Below are 20182 nucleotides of genomic sequence, written 5' to 3'. Positions count from 1 at the left end.
GAGCTGGCAGTCAGCACAGAGCCCGACGCGGGGCTCGAACCCACGAACCGCAAGATCATGACCTAAGCGAAAGTCGGACGCTCAACCGACTAAGCCACCCAGGCGCCCCAATTGCACGATTTTTATAAAAAGTAGAAAAATAAACATTTTATCAGGTCCAAGTTTGAGAATTCACGCACATGAATTCATAAATAATGATTTGGTGGCAATAAATTAGGAAACTGGTTGATGCATAAATAATATCTAAGATGGGACAGGGTGCCGGTGGGTGTCAGGGGTCACACGCACAGGTCTCCACCGGCGACACATTTCAGGTCCCTGGTAAGGAGGCGGAAGAGGTTGAACATGACAGAGGTTTCCAGGCAGCCAAGCGACTCCTGAGGGGGAGGGGGGGAGGGAGGGGTCAGTGGCTGCCTATCATCTGGGCACCCAGCTGTGCTCACACATGCACGGGTCACTCACTTTCTTCGGGGCCTCGTGGAGACGGTGCAGCCAGTGGTGGAGGCGGCCCCGGGGCCGGGAGCCTGCACTGGGCTGAGCCGAGACCTGGGGGCAGAGGACAGTGTGTGAGTCAGGGCCTGAGACGAAGGGGGACATTTGGGTGGTGGGAGCGGGTGGTGGGAGCGAAGACCACAGCCTGGGTGCCCCGAGCACTCACACAGGCCTGGAGCTCGGAGTGGATGTGGCGCAGTGTGTGAAGGGGCTGGTCCAGGATGTCCCCCCGGGACGCGTCAGCCATGCTCCCCAAGACCTTCAGCGTCAGGGCCAGCTCAGCCTCCAAGGCCACCGGACGCTCCCACACCTGGGGACCGGAGACAGCGGCAAGTGAGAGAGAGCAGGTTGGGAGGGCGAGGAGAGAGAGACGGTGAGAAGAGGGGGAAGGGGCCAGGTGAGGGCGGGGGTGGGCCTGACTGTCCCCTCACCTGCAGCTGCTGCAAGTCCCAGGTCCTGGGGAAGAGGCGGAGGCAGCAGGTCCAGGCCTTCAAGGAGAGTGACACTTCCTGGAGAGCAGAGGCAGAGATCAGCCCCCGGCAGGAGGGACGGAGGGGAGAGCACCCCAGTAGCACTGGATAATGCTAACAGCAAGAGGTGAACTTGCAAAAGGAGAGAGGAGCTTCTCCAGGGCAGGAGAAGGGGAGTCTGCCCACTGCAGGGCTTGGGGAGGGGGGTTAGCCCAGTGAGAGAAGGGTGCAGGTCCCCCGCTGGGGCAGTGCGGGGAGGTAACCCACAGAGAGAGGGGTGGAGGTTAGCCCGCAGCAGGTGGGGCAGTGGGGAGACTCACAAAAGTGTCCTTGGCCTTCTTGAAGGCCTGCAGCTCTTGAGGGGACAGAGACTTGAACTGGGCCAGGTTGCAGCCCCCAGCATCCGGGAGGTGCCTCAGGGGCTGCGGGCCTGCGGCTGCTCCTGTCCCAGTCACGACCACAGCAATGAGCGCCAGCGCGCGTGCCACAGCTGGATCTGTGTTCCGGAAGGACAGAAAGGTGGGGGCTCAGCCAGTATCAAAGGGCTCTGGGGAGGTGCGGGCTGTGGACGGTGCTGTGGGGCTCACCCGGCTTCATTCCTGGAATCTGGTCTTCCTCAGCAGCTGGGGGACTCCAAATGTCAAAGAGGCAGTCACCCGGGGGTCCTCACTCAGTCCTGTTTGGTACCCTCTCCCGGATCCCAGCTGACTGCTCTGTGGCAAGTGGGGACTTGCAGCTTCTGTCTGAGATGTGATTCCTGCCTGAGTCCCATGGTGCAGCTTTTAACCTGGACAGACTGGCAATTCCGGCTGATGTGGGAAAAGGGAAAAACTTTCGCCGCCAGGGGAGGCCCCCGGGCTGGGGAAGCCCGGAGCCAGCTGAGCACCTGGAGCGAAAGAGAAACTGGACTCTGATTCAGTGTGTGTCTACGCGAAGGTGAGTTCCGAAGGTGAATCCTCAGCGCTGGGGCAGCTCCGGCCCCCCCCCCCGGGAGGGGTCACGGTCCCTGAGGGGGCTGGCTTCAGGACTGGGGTGGGAGGGGACGGAGAGACTCGCCTTTCTACAGGACTCCTTACTATAAGGAAGGGAGTGGAAAGGCACCCTTAGGGAGTGGTGCCACAGAGAACTTGAAACTTGCCGGAGGGAGGCCGTTTAGGGACAGGGAGAGGCTGGCTGGTGCAGGCCCAGAGAGCTAAGCACCCAAGAACTGAGAGGACATTAACTCGTCCCCACCTGTCCTCACCTGCTGTTGACTGATAGAAGAGCTTGTGCGAACATCTTCCCTTGTCCAGGCACAGAAAGACCCAGGAATCTGACGCTCTGCTAAGGAATGGGATGCGCCCAAGGACTTCAAGGCAACCAGCTGGTCACCAGTTGTGACAAATGCCTTCATCTATTCACCGAGTACTTATTCAGCCCCCATTTTGTCAGGCACTGATCAAGGCGCCAGGCATCGATCACTGAAAACAAACAAACATGAAACAATCCTTCATAGAGCTTATTGCTAGAGAGGAGTAATGGACAGTGTCCAGGGGTGGGGGGTGGGGAGCGTGTGGTGTGTATTATGACAGGTAACAGAAAATGGGGGAAATGAATGCAGAGATGAGAGCAGAGTGCGGGATAAATGAGATGGCCTGAGAAAGTGACAGCGAGCACAAGCCTAAAGGAAGGGAGGGAGGGAGCTATGTGAAGATCTGAGGGAGGAGCCTTCTGGGGAAAGGCAGCAGTCAGTGCAAATGGGAAACAGAGACAACTCCCCCCACCCCGCTTTTGCTGACCACTTATATATCTCACCAGGGCACAGAAGCTTTGCCACAATGCAGTATTGAACACCCATGGTGACACCAAGTGCACATTGTACTTCGCCTACATTGTAAATAAATGGTAACCCGCAGGGACTCAGAGAGGTTAGGAGACCTGCCCAAGGTCACACAGCAAATAAGTGATGAGGGCAGGAATTTAATGAACTTTGACACCCGGACAGTAACCACTGCAGTCTCTGGCCTTTGTGCAGCTAGATCTTCTGGACCTGGAAGTGATAATTTTTTGGAGAGAAAGTGTTGGGTCCTTTTTGACCCTTGATCCCCACCCTCACCCTGTCCTTCCCTCATTCATGATTCCAGAAAAAACGTAGACAGAAGTCCTCGGTCAGGAACATCTTTGAGCTCTGATACAGAAACATGTTTCAAAACCAAGAGCAGGGATGTACCCCAGTCACCTACCAGGGCATTGGTCAATTTCTGTCCATTGCAAGGGTCTTAATTCTGAAAATGGGTAGATCGTCTCAAAATTCCTAAGCTTCATACTTGTTTTTCTTAGAAGGGAAGTTCAGCGTGGGTGACTAAGAGCATAGGTTTGGAAACTAAAGGGTCTGGGGTTCAGACCTGGCTCTGCCTCTCACTAGCTATGTGACCTTGAGAATGAGGAACGCAGTTAGCAACCGAAATTGCCAGCCCACAAATCTAGACAAGTTTAAAAAGCACAATTGTGTGTGTACTTCCCTGTGTGTGGTTTTTTAAATGGAGACCATTTATTAAGACCACACTATGACCTCACCTGAAAGCTTTATAAACACTATTTCAATATACATTACTCATTTGTAAGGACAGCATCATAATATCATTGCATAGATGAGAAAACCGAGGCTCAGAGAGAAGCAATTTGCCCAGAGTTAAGCCATCATTAAATGGCAAGGTCAGAACTGAAGTTCAAGTGGCCTGATTTCCCTGGCTCAGCGTTTCTTTTACTGGACAGTGCACCCCAAAAACAGTCACAGGGGAACAACCAATGCAAATGCAATAATATTTAATAACTGACCATAAATTAACACCAGCAGACAGAATAGCAGATATACACAAGAAGTTTGCAAATACAAAACATACATAAGTAACAGAAATTAAAAACAAAACAAAACAAAACTACAATAATTTAAGGGCTTTCGGCCTTTCCACTAGTAAATCCCTCAGGGAATGAATGCAGCCTCCCCATTGGGGAGATTCAAGAGTCACATATTCAGATAATTACAAAGTGGGAGTTGAAGGTTGTAATCAGGGGCTGGGACCTCTCCCCAGAGAGGGCCTCTGGGCTTCTGGGAACCACAGAAGTAGAACCTGGTATATGGTAGGTGGGAGTCAAGGCGGACTCTGGACTCAAGTCCCTTCCTGTCACACCAGGTGCCTGGAAGATCATGTGTCCCACAGAAATATCGCTGCATCTCAGGGAACTCGTTCTGGCCTTGGGGAAAGTGTCCGCACCCCTTGCACCCAGTCGAGGTCCAGCCAACCGAGGCTGAGAATCTCCAGAGCCTCCGCGCCCACTGGCTGAGACACCGCTGCCGCCAGGGACCCTCAGAGGGCAGGGCCCGCGGCCTCCCGCCTGCAGAGCTTCGGCTTCGGGTCCCAGGCCGAGCCACGGCCGCATCACAGACAAGGCCCCGAGTCCGCCACCAGCCTCAGGTCCCACGTGAGCAGGCGCAGCAGGTTGAAGATGACGCTGGCTTCGTGGCACCCAGGCGAGACCTGGAACCCGGGAAGGAGGCGGAGCCGGGCTGAGCCACGAATTCCCTTTGGGACACACTCCCCTCCGTGTGCGCAGCGCCCCGAGCCTGAACTCCCATCGCGTCTCAGCCCCGCTCCTTCTCCCCCCTCCCCCCGCCCCTGCAGACTGACAGCTTCACGCGCCGCTGCACTCACAGCTCTGCGTGTCTGGGGACGCCTCCGCGGGGGCCGGAGGGACTTCCTCCAGGAGACCTGCTGCACCAGCCGGAGCTGCAAGGGGAACAGGAGGGACATGGAGACCACGAAGAGCCCAGTGTCGCTGGGACTCTGCCCGTGAGTGACTCCCACCACAGACCAAAGCCCGGATGGGGGGACACCGAGACGACGCGGATCGTGTCTGGGCCGGCTTTTCGGTTCGGGGGACAGATTGGCCAAGCGGGTGGGCCTCGCCTGGAGGTTCGGGGGTGCAGAGCGAGCCCGGGGGCACCGGGGGCGCGGGCGGTACTCACGCAGGCCCCCACGTCCCGCCGCGCGGCCGCCAGCAGCTCCAGGGTCGGGCCGGTGCCGGGTAACTTCCGGGAGCCGGCGGAGTTAGGCCGCCCTCAGGGCCCGCGCTGCCCCCCCGACGGCTCGCCCGCCTCACCCAGGGCCGCGGAGGATCCCTCCTTGGGCGGAAGGAGCAGTTGTGCGGCCTCCAGCTCAGGGTCTCCTCCTCCTGCGGGACAAGGGTCGGGGTGAGACTGAGCCTCCTCGCTGCGCTCCGGAAGCGCTGGGAAGGCGGGGATTCCTACGCGTGGGACGCTCCCTGCCGGGACGGTTGTGCGGACTGTGCACAGAACCCCGGAGCTCTCGGAAGGCGTGAACGGTGGCTTGAAGGCACTCCGCAGCCACCTTGCGGAGCCCTGCACCCCGACGTGGAACCGACTCGGCCTGGAGGGGGCGGCACAGAGGCCGTGCGTGTGCTGACCCCAGGGGCGACCTGAAAGTTTCCGTGGTCAGAAGTCTGCCCTAAGGCTCAAAGCGCGCCTGCTGGGCGCTGGAAACCAGGGGCCCTCGGGGCAGGATGGAGAGGTCTGGGCGTCACTCACGTAGCGGTCTCTCAGCGCCTTGACCGCCGCCAGCACCCTGGGGTCCAGCGAGCGGTAGTGTGACAGCAGGCAGCGCCGGGGTGTCGCCGCGCCAGGGTCCGCCGCCTCGCTCACCGTCACCAAGACCCACAGCCCCGCGACCACCGTGGCTGCGCCCCTCGGCCCCATCTCTGGTTCTGCGCAAGGCGAGGGACCCAGAGTCCAAGCCCCTGCCTCTGCTTGGCCTCGCGCAGGTACTGATGCTCAGAGCGCGGGCCGGAGAGACGGACCAGCCCGGAGCCCTCTCGTGTGCCCTCGGCCCGTCTCTGCCCGCCGCTCACCTGCAGGGTGCGCACCCTCGGTGCCCCCTCGTGCTGCTGCGGCGCCCGCCTTCCTGCGTCCCCAGGCTGGAGCCCACCTTGGACAGCGGCGCCTGCAGGGTCCATGGGGCTTTTATGTGCGGGGCTGAGAGATGGTGAGCAACCGGACTTCCCCACCTCTCCCCGGCTAAGCTTTCCGAACGTCAGCGCCGGGGCGCCTGCCCGGGGCTGAGGACTTTACCCGCTTGCGGGACGCTGCCAGCCGCGGCGCGGCTCCAAGCCTCTGTCCTGAGCCAACCGCTTGTGGGCTGTTTTCTGGACAGCTGTTTGTCTCGCCCGCCTGCGTTGGTCATTCTTCTGCACTCTAGGAAGGAACTGGAAACACAGCTTTTCCTTCCTTTCCCAGTGGCAGGTGTCGCCACACCAGTGCCTGCCGCAGGGAGCTCGTGCTGGGGGCTTCTCGTGCCCTGTGGGCAGTGGATTTTGTGCTTCACATTCTTGTGTTCCTCTGTTTCTGTTTTCTTTTTTTCCAAGAAGCATCATGGTTTTTTAAAAGTTTTTAAAAATTTTATTTATTTTGAGAGTGGTAGAGAGGGCAGGGAGAGAGAGAGAGAGACAGAGAGACAGAGAGAGAATCCCAAGCAGGCTCTGAGCTGTCAGCGCACAGCCCCACGTAGGGCTGCAGTAGACAGACCTGAGATCATGACCTGAGCGGAAATCAAAGTTGATGCTTAACTGCTGAGCCACCCAGGTACCCCTTGTCTTTCCCTGTTTATCTTTCTTTCTTGTCCTGAATATTCCCTCTGGGTTCTCTCGGGTTTTCCTCATCCAGGTCTTTGACAAACTGTGGCTTCCTTGGTCTGTTATTAAATGATATGTGTTCCTTTGCCAATAATAAATGTGAGTTGCTGTTGAAAAATGGAATTACAGGAGCACCTGGGTGGCTCAGTCGGTTAAGCTGACTTCGGCTCAGGTCATGATCTCGCAGTTTATGAGTTCAAGCCCTGCGTTGGGCTCTGTGCTGACAGCTCAGAGCCTGGAGCCTGCTTCGGATTCTGTGTCTTCCTCTCTCTCTGCCCCTTCCTGGCTGGCGCTCTGTCTCTCTCAAAAATAAAATAAACACTTAAAAAATTTTTTTTAAATACTGGAAGAAAAGTAGAATTACATACATGTGTTTTTCAGTCATTGTTAATAATCACGGCTATTTTGTACTAAACCTTCCCCTGTGCTGGGCCCCACTTAAAGCTCTTCTCTTGTATTTAGTGTTTTATTCTCCCCAGCAGCATTACCACACAGGTCCTCTTATTAGCTGACATTTTATTGGGGAGGAAGCTGAGGTACAGAGAGAATGAGTCCTGCCTGCGCTCCCACAGCTTGGAGATGTGGCTTTGGGACACCCGGTGTTATTATCCGTGCTGCTCTCACATCTGTATAGACTGATCTGTGTACAGAATAGCTTAGGTATGCTTTGGCCAAGTTCAGTCAAGCTTCCTCCATGGGACCACCTCTAATTTATTATAATTAAGTCCATTAATAAATATTGATAATTACAGGCAAGTTGTGACTTTTTCAAATGTAGGTCTTCCTCAGCATTAATGAGAATATTATTTTGCATTTTCAGCATATATTTTCTTATTCAAAGGCATAAAGCTTTTAAGAAACATCAAAATGGTTGATATGTAAGAACTCTGGGCAGTTATCGTCTGACTCTTGATTTCAGCAAAGGTCGTGATCTCAAGTTCATGGAATCAAACCTCCCCCTTCCCCCACCCCAATTAGCTCAGGGCCTGCTGCTTGGGATTCTTGGGATTCTCTCTCTCTCTCTCTGCCTCTCCCCACTCCCACATGTATATGCATGGGCACGCACACACACACTCTTTCTCTTAAATAAATAAACATTTTTAAAAAACCAACAAGGAATGTAAGAACTCCAAAAAATCATGAGAGAAATTCTATGGAAATGTTAGAAAAGATCCCCCAAGGGGTGCCTGGGTGGCTTAGTCGGTTAAGCGTCCGACTTTCGCTTAGGTCATGATCTCGCGGTTCGTGGGTTCGAGCCCCACGTCGGGCTCTGTGCTGACAGCCAGCTCAGAGCCTGGAGCCTGTTTCAGTCTGTGACTCCCTCTCTCTCTGACCCTCCCCTGCTTACGCTGTCTCTCTCTCTCTCCTAGAAATAAAAAAAAAAAAGAAAGGATCCCCCAAGGGGCGCCTGGGTGGCTTAGTCAGTTGAGCGTCCGACTTTCGCTTAGGTCATGATCTCGCGGTTCGTGGGTTCGAGCCCCACGTCGGGCTCTGTGCTGACTGCCAGCTCAGAGCCTGGAGCCTATTTCAGAGTCTGTGTCTCCCTCTCTCTCTGACCCTTCCCTGTTCACGCTCTCTCTCTCTCTCTCTCCTAGAAATAAACAAAAATATTAAAAAAAAAAAAAAAGGATCCCCCAAAGGTTTCATGCAGTCCTTTCCAAGCTTTCATTACCTCTCCCTACCCATCCCCACATCCCCCATTTCAATAGGAGGTTCAGATCGTTTTGGGAAGGTGACTTGGCCCCCCACCCCCATCACTGGGATGGGATATGTGACCTGGCTACAGCCATTTACCACAGTAGGATCCCTGGCTCCAGCGATCCGATCAGGTTTGTTGTGGACATGTGAGTGCAATCAATCAGACATCTTGGGCAAAGAGGCTGTCTTCTACCTCTACTGAAGAAGGAGGGAGAGTAAAAACAAGGGAGTTCTTACCACCCATCCTGGAATGCGTAAGGGTGAACAGTTTCCCCACCCGTGGAAGGGAAACCCGAAAGATGAAGCCAACGAAACTGGGAGGTTCGTGTTGTCCTACGGGATCAAACCTTACCTGAAGCCTCACCTTAACTCCCGAGTTCTGGTTTTATAAGTCCATAAACTGTCCATCGTCCAAGCCGGCTAGAGTTGGGTTTCTGGTTATTTGCCACCAACGGTGTCCTTAACTAATATATACTGTGGGGCTGAAGAGCAACCACCTGTCTTCAAAGACCAAAGAAGTACAAGTAAGATTGGTAACTGCAGGAGGGGTGGAGCACTCGGGGTTGGACCCAAGGAAGCAGCAGACACAGGCTCTGGACAGTCCAGAATCCAGCTATGAGCACCACAGTGCAGGCCATTGAGCTCAAGTTACGTGCAGTAGAAAATTACATTTAGTACTCTTGCACATTTATCCCCTCAAAATTTCTATGTTGAAATCCTCATCAACAAAGATGATGGTATTGGTTGGTGGCACCTTTGGGAGGTAATTAAGTCATGAATGGGGTCAGTCCTCTTGTGAGAGAGACCCCACAGAGCTCCCATGCTCCCTTCCCCCATGTGAGAACTTTGCCTCCCAGAAGACGGCCCTTACCTGACCATGCAGGCACTTAATCTTGGACTTCCCAGCCCCTAGCACTGTGAAAAAGAAATTCTGGGGGCACCTGGCTGTCTCAGTCAGAAGAGCAGGCAACGCTTAATCTTGGGGGTTGTGAGTTCGAGCCCCGCGTTGGAAGAAAACTTGAAGAAGAAAAAAAGAAAACTTAAAAAAAATTCTGTTGTTTATAAAGCACCCAGTCTGTTTTGTTATAGTGGCCCACTGGACTAAGACAAATACCAATCTATGAGAAAGTTTTCTTGTGGCCCACTGTGTGTGACCCACACTCTGTTACAAAAGCTGCTTCAAACATTTTAGGAAGAATAACCAAAAAATCTCTGGAGCACTTATTTGTGAGTCCAACTCAAACACGATTGAGAAGTTGGATCAGTCCTACGTGGCTGGTAGGAATGTAAAATTGGTAGGGCTATTCTGAAAAAGAGGTTGGTGGGCTTCTCATAAAACATGCAACTGGTAGTCAAGCCAGCAACTGCTCTCCGGGACAGTCACTCCAGGAAAATGAAAATATATGTCCATCCAATAACCTGCATGCAAATATCCATAGCAACATCATTAGTAAGAGCCAAACCCCAGAAATAACCAAGATGTCCTTCAACGAGTGAAACGAGTTCTGCTACATACCTACCACGACTCAGGGAGGAATAATTGATACACGCAAAAACCTGGATGGCTCTTCAGGGAATTACACTCCGTGAGAAGAGTCCATCCCAAATGACTTCATACTGCATGATCTTAATTATACAATATTTTTGAAATGAGAATATTTTAGAACTGGAGACTAGATGAGTGGCTGCCAGGGGTTAGGGACAAGGTGGGTTGTGGACAGTGGCAGGCGGGTGTGGGTATAAAAAAAAGCAATGCGGGGATCCTTGTGAATGAATCGTTTTGTCTTGACTGTAGTGGATACATGAAGCTACACATGTGATAAAATTGGGTGGGACTAAATGCGTACACATGTAATGCTATATATGAATAAAACTGAGGATCTCTCTCTCTCTCCCTCTGAGAGACTCTCTCTCTGTGCACAGACACACAAGATCGGAAAAAGAGGCAAAGAGAGAGAGAGAGAGAGAGAGAGAGAGAGAAAATCTTAAGCAGGCTCCACACTCAGCGTGGAGCCCGACACAGGGCTCGATCCCACAACACTGAGCCGAATTCAAGAGTTGGACACTCAACCAAGTGAGCCACCCAGGTGCCCCTCAGACCTCTTAATAAGATAGGTGGATTGTGTCAATGTCAGTTGCCTGATTGTGGTATTGTACTATAATTTTGTAAGATGTTTTCACTGGGGTGGGGGGAGAGCGCATAGAATCCCTCTGTATTATTTCTTATCATAGTATGCCAAGCTACCGTGATCTCAATAAAAATTACAGTGAAAAAAGCTCAGGGAAAAAAGTGAAAATTATAAGAAGCAGGTGACCTACCCAAATGTCCAAAAGTGGGCGAGTTAAAGGAACCAGCAAGGGATGGGGTTGCACCCACAGGCCAGCAACATGGAGAGCTCGTAGATTAATTGAGAGATGAGGCTGGAGACAGAGGAAAGGAACACAGCCACTGTCAGACATCAGCCCTGACGGGAAGGAACCAGCAGAATGGAGAATAGATACCCCAACCTTGCTCACCTCCTCCCTTCAATCTCCTGCCAGTACCTTTCCTGGGCTGAACCCAACCACAAGCCAGAGAGCCGGGGAGCCTCACAGATGTGGTCTGAAGGCCCAGTACAGGCCAAAAATAGAGCTGGTCAGTAGCACAGTAGCAGAAGCTTGGGGGGCCAGCCCAACATTTTACTCACCTGTATCAGCAGGTCTAGAGGTCAGATCAACAAGCTCTAACTCTGAGAAAGTTCTCAAAAATGTTTCATCCTACCAGGAATTAAATAATTAATGAGCTAGCATTTCCCCCATATCCGATGAGTTGATTTTAAATTTATTTTATTTTATTTTTAAGCAATCTCTACACCCAACATGGGGCTAGAACTCACAATCCCGGGATCAAGAGTTGTGTGCTCCACAGGTAGCCAGCCAGGTGCTCCAAGTTGGTTTTAATTTTTAATTACTCAGGTAGATTTCCTTCTCCTCATAAGGAACTAAAATATTATTGATGAGATTAAATATTCCAAGGATTATCTCCTTAGTTCCTGTGCCCTCCCCAGAGGCTCCCCACTATTAATCTCTTTGGGACACAAATGTTTGGATACCTTTTTACACATTTTGAGGTACGTCAAATAGCTCCCAAGGCAACATATAATATTTGCGTGTGATTGTGTTCTTTTCATTTTCACATAATTTTAGATTCGCATACAGTGTGCCCTTTACCTGGTTTCCTCCTGATGGTAACATCTTGCAGAAGTATAATACAGTTTTACAGTGATACAGCCAAGACACAGAAAATTCCATCACCATAAATGTCCTCCATATTGGCTTTTCAACAATCACATTCATTCCCCTTCGTCCCCTCCTTAAGCCCTTGTAAACACTAATCTGCTCTCCATTTCTTTTTCTTCTTTCTTTCTTTCTTTCTTTCTTTCGAGAGAGCAAGCAGGGAGAGGAGCAGAGGGATAGAGAGAGAATCTCAAAAGCAGGCTCCACACTCAGCATAGTGCCCAATGCGGGCCTCAATCCCATGACCCTGGGATCATGACCTGAGCTGAAATCAAGGGTCAGATGCTCAACCAACTGTGCCACCCAGACACCTCTATCTGCTTTCCATTTCTACAATTCTATTATTTCAAAAATGTTATAGGCATTGAATCATATCGTCTATAATTTGGGGGATGGGCTTTTTGCACTCAGCATGATTCTCTGGAGCTTTACACAGATAGTTGCACATCACAAGTTTGTTCCTCTGTAGTCCTGAATGGTATTCCATTGTATGCATGTACTATAGTTTGTTTAGCTGTTTAACTATTCAAGGACATCTGGATTGTTTCCAGTTGGGGGCTGTTACAAATAAAACTGCTAGAAACGTTCACATGCAAGATGTTGTAGGAACATAGGTCTTCATTTCTCTGGGATCATTGTTAGGTTATGTGGTGGTTGCACGTCTAGTTTGTTTTTAAGAAGCTGCCAATCCTTTCTTCCAGAGTGGCCGGATCATGTCTCCATTCACACCAACAATGGGTGATCAACTTCTCCTACATCCTCACCAGCATTTGATGTTGTCATTATTTTCTGGTTTAGCCATTCTGATAGCTGTGCGATGAGTTCTCATTGTGGTTATCATTAGTATCTCTCTAATGGCTAATGGTGTGTTTTTTCATGTGCTAATTTCCCATCTGTGTATCCTTTTTGGTGAAATGTCTCTTTATGTCTTTTGTGCATTCCCCATTTTGCCTGTTTAATTTTTGTTAAGCTTTATTTAAGTAATCTCTACACTCAACATGGGGTTTGAACTCACGACCCAGAAATCAAGAGTCACATGCTCCGCTGACTGAGCCAGCCAAGTGCCCCTGGACAGTTTAATTTCTTACTGCTGAGTTTTGAGAGCTCTTTCTGTATTCTAGATACCAGTCTTTGGTCAAATACGAAGTTTGCAAATATTTTCTTCCAGTCTCTAGCTCAGCTTTCCATGCTCTTAACATGGTCTTTCACAGAGGAAAGGTTTTCGATCACCTCCAATTGATGAATTTTCTTCTTACAGAGCCTCTGGTGTGAAATCTAAAAACTCTTTGCCTAGCTCTGGATCCCAAAGATGTTCTTTTTCATTTCATTTTCATTTCATTTCATTTTCCCTAAAAGTCTTATAGCCTCATAGTTTACATTTAAGTCCATGATTCATTTTGAGTTAATTTTTATTTTAGGTGTGAAGTTTAGAGCAAGGTTCACTTTTTGGCCTGCGGATGTCCAACTGCTTCGGCACTGTTGGTGGGAAAGGCTACTTTTCTCCACTGAACTGCTTTTGCATCCGGGAGTACTTCTGAACACAGGCAGTGCCTCGTTCTGTGTATTGGACAGTGTACTTTTTTTTTTTTAAATCTCAACTCTGCTTCCACTCGGCTGTGTGATCTTAGGAAAGCTCTTATCTCTCTCTCTTTCTCTGTCTCTCTCTTTTGAGTTTTTATTTATTTTGAGAGAGAGAGAAAGCATGTGGGCACGTGAGTGGGGGAGGGGCAGAGAAGGAGAGGGAGAGAGAGTCCCAAACAGTCTCTTCGCTGTCAGCACAGAGCCCCACATAGGGCTGGATCTCATGAACCTTGAAATCATGACCTGAGCCAATATCAGGAGTTGGATGCTCAACCGACTGAGCCACCCAGGCCCCCCAGCAGTGTACTTTTTTCACTCTATAATATATTGTGAAGATTCCTCCACATCAATACATACAGATCTACTTCATTCTATTTAACAGCTGCAGGTCTAGCTTAACCTGGGGCTCATGGACCACCCCACAATAAGATTCAGGGGAGAGTGAACTTGCACGAGAAAAAGATGCATTTTCATCTTCACTAACCTCTAACTGAGAGTTAGTATTTCCGTTAGGAATGTAAGCAACAAAATACAATCATATTAGCAGAACCTGTGACTTTGTTGCTAAAAGTAACTGCAGATATTTTCATGGCACATTTCAGATGTGACACATATCTTCACATATCATTTCCTCTCATTACTACCTCACAAGTGTAGTCGTTGTGAAACCTATTGAAATATCTTATCATTTAAGGCATTAATAAAGAGGCATATGTATTATCACAAACTTGTTTTTATGTTTTGGTAACTGCTTCAATATGATCAGTGTTCTTCATAGTCCTTTATTTAATTATTTATGTCCTGTATATTTAATATTATGTAATAAAAAACACATTTCTGAACCAAGGCATGGTTAAAGCAAGGCTGCAGGACACAGTCAATGTACAAAAGTCTGGTTTTCTTGTATAAAAGCAATAAACAACTTGAATTTGAAATTTAAAACACCACTTATGTTAACACCCCCCAAAATGAAATATTTAGCTACAAATCTTTTTTAATAAAGTATACAGCCCTTTCATTTTATTTTTTAATAATTTTTTAAACATTTATTAATTTTTTTAAACGTTTTATTTATTTCTAGGAGAGAGAGAGAGACAGCATGAGCAGGGGAGGGTCAGAGAGAGAGGGAGTCACAGACTGAAACAGGCTCCAGGCTCTGAACTGGCAGTCAGCACAGAGCCTGACGTGGGGCTCGAACCCACAAACCGCGAGATCATGACCTAAGCGAAAGTCGGACGCTTAACCGACTAAGCCACCCAGGCGCCCCATCATTTATTAATTTTTTGAGAGACAGAGAGACAGAGTGTGAGCAGGGGAGAGCAGAGAGAGATGGAGACACAGAATCTGAAGCAGGCTCCAGGCTCCGAGCTGTCAGCCCAGAGTCCAACGCGGGGCTCAAACTCATGGACCGTGAGTTCATGACCTGAGCTAAAGTCGGCCACTTAACCAACTGAGCCACCCAGGTGTCCCAATAATTTTACAGGTTTATTTATTTTTTTGAGAGAGAGACAAAGAGCAAGAGAGCTTGAAGGAGGAGCAGAGAGAGAGAGAGAGAGAGAAGAGAGAGAGAGAATCCCAAGCAGGCTCCACACTGTCAGCAAAGAGCCTGACATGGGGCTCGATCTCACAAACCATGAGATCATGACCTGAGCCAAGATCAAGAGTCAGACGCTTAACTGACTGAACCATTCAGGTATCCCTTAGCTACAGATCTTCACGAAATATGAACAAGATCTATGTGAGAAAAACTACAGAACTCTAATGAAAGAAATCAAAGAATATCTAAAAATGGAGATATTCCATGTACATGGATAGGAAGACTCAATATTGTCAAAATGTCGGCTCTTTGCAACTTAATCTGTAAGATTCAATGCAATCCAAACAAAATCACAGCAAGTTATTTTGTGGATATTGACAAACTGAAAGTCTATATAGAGATTCAAAGGACCCAGAACAGCTAACGCAATGTTAAAGGAAAAGAACAGAGTTGGAAGACTGACACTACCTGACCTCAAGGCTCCCTATACAGTTGCAGTAATGAAGACAGTGGGGTGTTGGTGAAAGGCTGGACAAATAAATAGAACAGAGTGGAGAGCCCAGGAATGGACCCACACAGATATAGGCAATGACCTTTGAGAAAGACTCAAAGGCAAGTCAGTGGAGAAACAGTTTTCTCAACACATGGTATTGAAACAAGTGGACATCGCATGCAGAAAACACAGATCTACATGCAGATCTTACGTGTCTCACAAAGTTAACTCAATACATGCCACAGATCTAAATATAAAGTGTAAAACTATAAAACTCCCAGAACACAGCACAGGAGAAAATCTAGAGGACCTTGGATTTGGTGATGACTTTCTAGGTACACGGAAAGTACAGTCCCTAAGAGGAAAAAAATTGATGAGTTAATCTTTATTCAACTTGAAAACTTCAGCTGTTAAGAGAATGAGAAACTTGCTCTCTCCCTTCTCCACAAGCCTTGAGAACCATGGCTTTAACAAAACCTGGAAATAACATCAGTGCCCACCAAGAAGGGTTATTGGCTATTAAATGATCCCATTAGACTGGAAGCCTCAACAGTGGTCTGTGTGGGATGTTTTCCATTGCCACTCCAGCCTCTCTCTTCCCACTGCTTCATCCTGTGCCAGACCCCAGGAGGCTGGCCTTTGGCTTCAGTTGGGTTGGGTCCATTGGAAGCCTAGCAGTAAGGCCAGGGAGAGGAAAGGAGAGTATTCATCCTCTGAAAGGTGAGAGTATATTTCATCTCCAGGCTTCCTCCTTGCAAGGCCACTACGATTTGTCTATTTGTCCATCCTGTGAACAAGATTCCCCTTCCCAGGTGAGGTAACTACTCTCTCTCTCCCCTGTCCCTTCAGGGCTAAGGATGACAGATCGTTCCCCCATCCAGGGGCCCAAGGCCTTGCACTACCCTTTGCTTTTACCTCCACTACTCAAACCCTTCGTAAATACTCTTGGTATTAAGCCTACCTCAAATTATCCTAAATTGATTGGGCCATCTGTTTCCTGCTGGGGCCCTAACCGATACAGTATAATTAAAGATGCAGAGAAATGCAAATGACAGATACTGGTAAGACATAAAAAGCAGGCTTACCGCACTGTATACAGCCTGGTTTCAATTTAGGAGAAATTACTCCTAGAAAGAAAGAAGGAAAAAAAAAACAGTGGGTGGGGAGAGGGAGAGAGAGAGAGTGCATGCACACAGAATTGCTACTAATTGTTAAAAAGAATTACCCCCAAGAAGTGCGATTAAAGACTTCCTTTAACTCTCCAAGTCATATGTGTTTGTAGTGATTGAATCTCTGAATGTGTTACTTTGGGAATCATAAAACCTATGCACAAATAAACAGACATAAACTTTCTACACACTGGAAACATAGTTCCAGAGCCAGGATAAGGGGGAGAGGTAGGTAATGAAGTTATAGGTGGGATTTTATCTCCTTTATCCACTTCTGTATTTTCTGAGCTTTATCCCATGAATCTGCATTGCTAATTCTATCACAAAACAAAGTAGTAGACTTTAAACTAAAATAAGGAGATTGAGGCAGACAGAGAAATCCTAGGCTAGATGTTTGCTACCTAAAGGAATGAGACACATATGGAGCTAGACAAAGTCAGAGACAGAAACAGGAAAGAAAGACAAGGGAGGCCTCTCCAGAGGTGAGAAAGAGGAATGGAGTGAGATGAACAGAGATAGAGAGACAGGAGAAGACTGAATCAGATATGTGGGGGCAGTTACGGCTTACAGAGAAAGCCCTGGGGCTGGGCATTGAGTAGGTTCAAATCCAGCCACTGTCCACTTACTGTGTATCTTGGGAAAGTTCCATCACTTCACTCCGCTTCAGTTTTCGCATCTACACAATGGAGGCGATAGTAGGGCAGCCCTTGCAGAGTCCTGTGGGAGCATTAAATGTGCCACCTGTGTATCGATGATTTAGAACAGGGCCTAGTACACAGTAAGTGCTATATAAAGGCTGCCTAGTATACTAGAATGGAGGTAAGACCACCCAGGCTGATGACAAGAGGATTCAGGTGGAACAGAGACCAGAACTGGTGGCACATTGTGGGGCCGAGACACGCTGGCACAGCCCCGGGCAGGCGCCCCGGCGCTGACGTTCGGAAAGCTTAGCCGGGGAGAGGTGGGGAAGTCCGGTTGCTCACCATCTCTCAGCCCCGCACATAAAAGCCCCATGGACCCTGCAGGCGCCGCTGTCCAAGGTGGGCTCCAGCCTGGGGACGCAGGAAGGCGGGCGCCGCAGCAGCACGAGGGGGCACCGAGGTCACCCTGCAGGTGAGCGGCGGGCAGAGACGGGCCGAGGGCACACGAGAGGGCTCCGGGCTGGTCCGTCTCTCCGGCCCGCGCTCTGAGCATCAGTCCCTGCGCGAGGCCAAGCAGAGGCAGGGGCTTGGACTCTGGGTCCCTCGCCTTGCGCAGAACCAGAGATGGGGCCGAGGGGCGCAGCCACGGTGGTCGCGGGGCTGTGGGTCTTGGTGACGGTGAGCGAGGCGGCGGACCCTGGCGCGGCGACACCCCGGCGCTGCCTGCTGTCACACTACCGCTCGCTGGACCCCAGGGTGCTGGCGGCGGTCAAGGCGCTGAGAGACCGCTACGTGAGTGACGCCCAGACCTCCCCATCCGGTCCCCAGAGACCGAGGACCAACTGGGCTCTCAGCCGCTGCTCCTTGTCCCCGAGGGCCCCTACGTCCCAGCGCCCAGCAGGCGCGCTTTGAGTCTTAGGGCAGAATTCTGACCGCGGGAACCTGCGAGTCCCCCCTGCGGTCAGCACACGCACTGCCTCTGTGCCGGTCCCCAAAGGGCGCCCCCTCCAGGCCGAGTCGGTTCCACGTCTGGGCGCAAGGCTCTGCTAGGCGACCGCGGGGTGCCTTCAAGCCACCGTTCACGCCTTCCGAGAGCTATGGGTTTCAGTGCACAGTCCGCACAACCGTCCCGGCCGTGAGCGTCCCACGAGTAGGAATCCCCGCCTTCCCAGCGCTTCGGGAGCGCAGCGAGGAGGCAGCCTCACCCCGACCCTTGTCCCGCAGGAGGAGGAGACTCTGAGCTGGAGGCCGCGCAACTGCTCCTTCCGCCCAAGGAGGGATCCTCCGCGGCCCTGGGTGAGGCGGGCGAGCCGTCGGGGGGGCAGCGCGGGCCCTGAGGGCGGCCTAACTCCGCCGGCTCCCGGAAGTTTCCCGGCACCGGCCCGACCCTGGAGCTGCTGGCGGCCGCGCGGCGGGACGTGGGGGCCTGCGTGAGTACCGCCCGCGCCCCCGGTGCCCCCGGGCTCGCTCTGCACCCCCGAACCTCCAGGCGAGGCCCACCCGCTTGGCCAATCTGTCCCCCGAACCGAAAAGCCGGCCCAGACACGATCCGCGTCGTCTCGGTGTCCCCCCATCCGGGCTTTGGTCTGTGGTGGGAGTCACTCACGGGCAGAGTCCCAGCGACACTGGGCTCTTCGTGGTCTCCATGTCCCTCCTGTTCCCCTTGCAGCTCCGGCTGGTGCAGCTGGTCTCCTGGAGGAAGTCCCTCCGGCCCCCGCGGAGGCGTCCCCAGACACGCAGAGCTGTGAGTGCAGCGGCGCGTGAAGCTGTCAGTCTGCAGGGGCGGGGGGAGGGGGGAGATGGTGCGGGGCTGAGACGCGATGGGAGTTCAGGCTCGGGGCGCTGCGCACTCGGAGGGGAGTGTGTCCCAAAGGGAATTCGTGGCTCAGCCCGGCTCCGCCTCCTTCCCGGGTTCCAGGTCTCGCCTGGGTGCCACGAAGCCAGCGTCATCTTCAACCTGCTGCGCCTGCTCACGTGGGACCTGAGGCTGGTGGCGGACTCGGGGCCTTGTCTGTGATGCGGCCGTGGCTCGGCCTGGGACCCGAAGCCGAAGCTCTGCAGGCGGGAGGCCGCGGGCCCTGCCCTCTGAGGGTCCCTGGCGGCAGCGGTGTCTCAGCCAGTGGGCGCGGAGGCCAGGTCCTCTGGTGCCTGTGAGGTGTTCAAAGCACTTGGATTTCCTGGTGGATACAGGGGGAGGCCTTGCAGGGTTTTAAGCCAGGAAGCCACTGCTCCAATGTAGGTTTCTAAAGGTTCGGGCCTCAAAAAAGGAGAGAGGACTGGCTTCTAAGAGTGGATGAGGGAGTCTAGGTGGGATCTGATGGTGAGTTAGACCTCAGCGGGGCAGGGAAGATGGTGCATGTATTCATACCTTTTGTGGATTAGAAATAATACAGGCAAAGCAATTCGCACCTGACCTGAGATGTGGAAGTATCTCCAGCACGATAAAGAAGACAGAATAGTTGTAGTGGTTAAAAATGTGAACTGTGAAGTCAGAGAGATCTTAGAATCTCAACTCCGCCCGCTCAGTTACCGCATCATCTTGGGCAAATCACTTCAACTCTTCATTTCCAATTGATAAAAGAGTTTTAATATCTTTCCTCAACAGGCAGGTGGGAATTAAAGGCGTTCAGTCATACCAACTGCTAAGGCATAGGCCCTGGCACAGAATAAGGACTCAAGACTAAATCAATTTAGCATTACTTTTTTAAAAAAGCATTAACATGTAAACTGTCAAACAAGAGAGGAAGTATTATCCTAGGGTCTTATCTCTAAAATGGATAAAGGAGACACAGCTCTTCCCAGCCCAACACAGATTTCTCATGTCTCTTTGTCAGATCCCGTCCCCTGTGTTATTCTTAGGTGAATCTTGATGGGTCTAAAACCAATCACAGGATTCCCATTCCTCTAAGGATTAGCATAGGCATGCCTATCAGCCAGGATCCCTGCAGCACACCAGTGTCATGGTCGGTAGGTTGAATGAGGTAAGGCATTTATTTAAGCAGCAATGTTCATGGTTAAAGGAAACCAGCAAAGGTAAGCATCCCAGGCCCAGCCAATGGCCAGAAGCTATTACCATTCCTAAACCAGAAAGGATGTGGGAGGGAGTAATCATCAGTCCCCTGATAGAGATTCTGGAACAT

The 20182-nt window shown here is 50.9% G+C and overlaps 3 protein-coding genes across 3 annotated transcripts; 1 reads left to right on the top strand and 2 right to left on the bottom strand.

Annotated features, from left to right (window-relative positions):
* Positions 1–278: 278 nt before the first annotated feature.
* LOC120242850 (interferon lambda-3-like) lies at positions 279–1559 on the bottom strand. Its single transcript, XM_039248827.1, has 6 exons — positions 1550–1559; positions 1283–1458; positions 924–1001; positions 659–802; positions 463–546; positions 279–377 (listed from the first exon to the last, which is right to left on the bottom strand). The coding sequence occupies exons 1-6, from the start codon at positions 1557–1559 to the stop codon at positions 279–281; spliced, it is 591 nt and encodes a 196-aa protein (XP_039104758.1).
* Positions 1560–4381: 2822 nt separating this feature from the next.
* LOC120242846 (interferon lambda-4-like) lies at positions 4382–5972 on the bottom strand. The gene is given in 6 exon segments (XM_039248814.1): positions 4382–4480; positions 4655–4729; positions 4969–5048; positions 5051–5174; positions 5548–5723; positions 5945–5972. Coding segments are annotated over 6 exon segments (582 nt in total).
* An 11242-nt stretch (positions 5973–17214) lies between these two features.
* Positions 17215–19059, top strand: LOC120242829 (interferon lambda-4-like). The gene is given in 7 exon segments (XM_039248788.1): positions 17215–17220; positions 17427–17514; positions 17659–17834; positions 18267–18390; positions 18393–18472; positions 18712–18786; positions 18961–19059. Coding segments are annotated over 7 exon segments (648 nt in total).
* The last annotated feature ends 1123 nt before the right edge of the window (positions 19060–20182 follow it).

The sequence above is a fragment of the Hyaena hyaena genome, unplaced genomic scaffold (genome assembly GCF_003009895.1).
Source record: "Hyaena hyaena isolate Hyena2069 unplaced genomic scaffold, ASM300989v1 scaffold_9, whole genome shotgun sequence".
Classification (NCBI taxonomy): Eukaryota; Metazoa; Chordata; class Mammalia; order Carnivora; family Hyaenidae; genus Hyaena; species Hyaena hyaena.
This window is presented reverse-complemented; position numbering and strand designations above follow the sequence as displayed.

Excerpts from the sequence above, each read along its gene's own strand:
- LOC120242850 (XM_039248827.1), bottom strand. Across the intron at positions 1,002-1,282 it reads AGAAGGCCAAGGACACTTTT|GAAGTGTCACTCTCCTTGAA; the intron begins GTGAGTCTCCCC and ends TCTGCTCTCCAG. Across the intron at positions 547-658 it reads ACTCCGAGCTCCAGGCCTGT|GTCTCGGCTCAGCCCAGTGC; the intron begins GTGAGTGCTCGG and ends CTCTGCCCCCAG.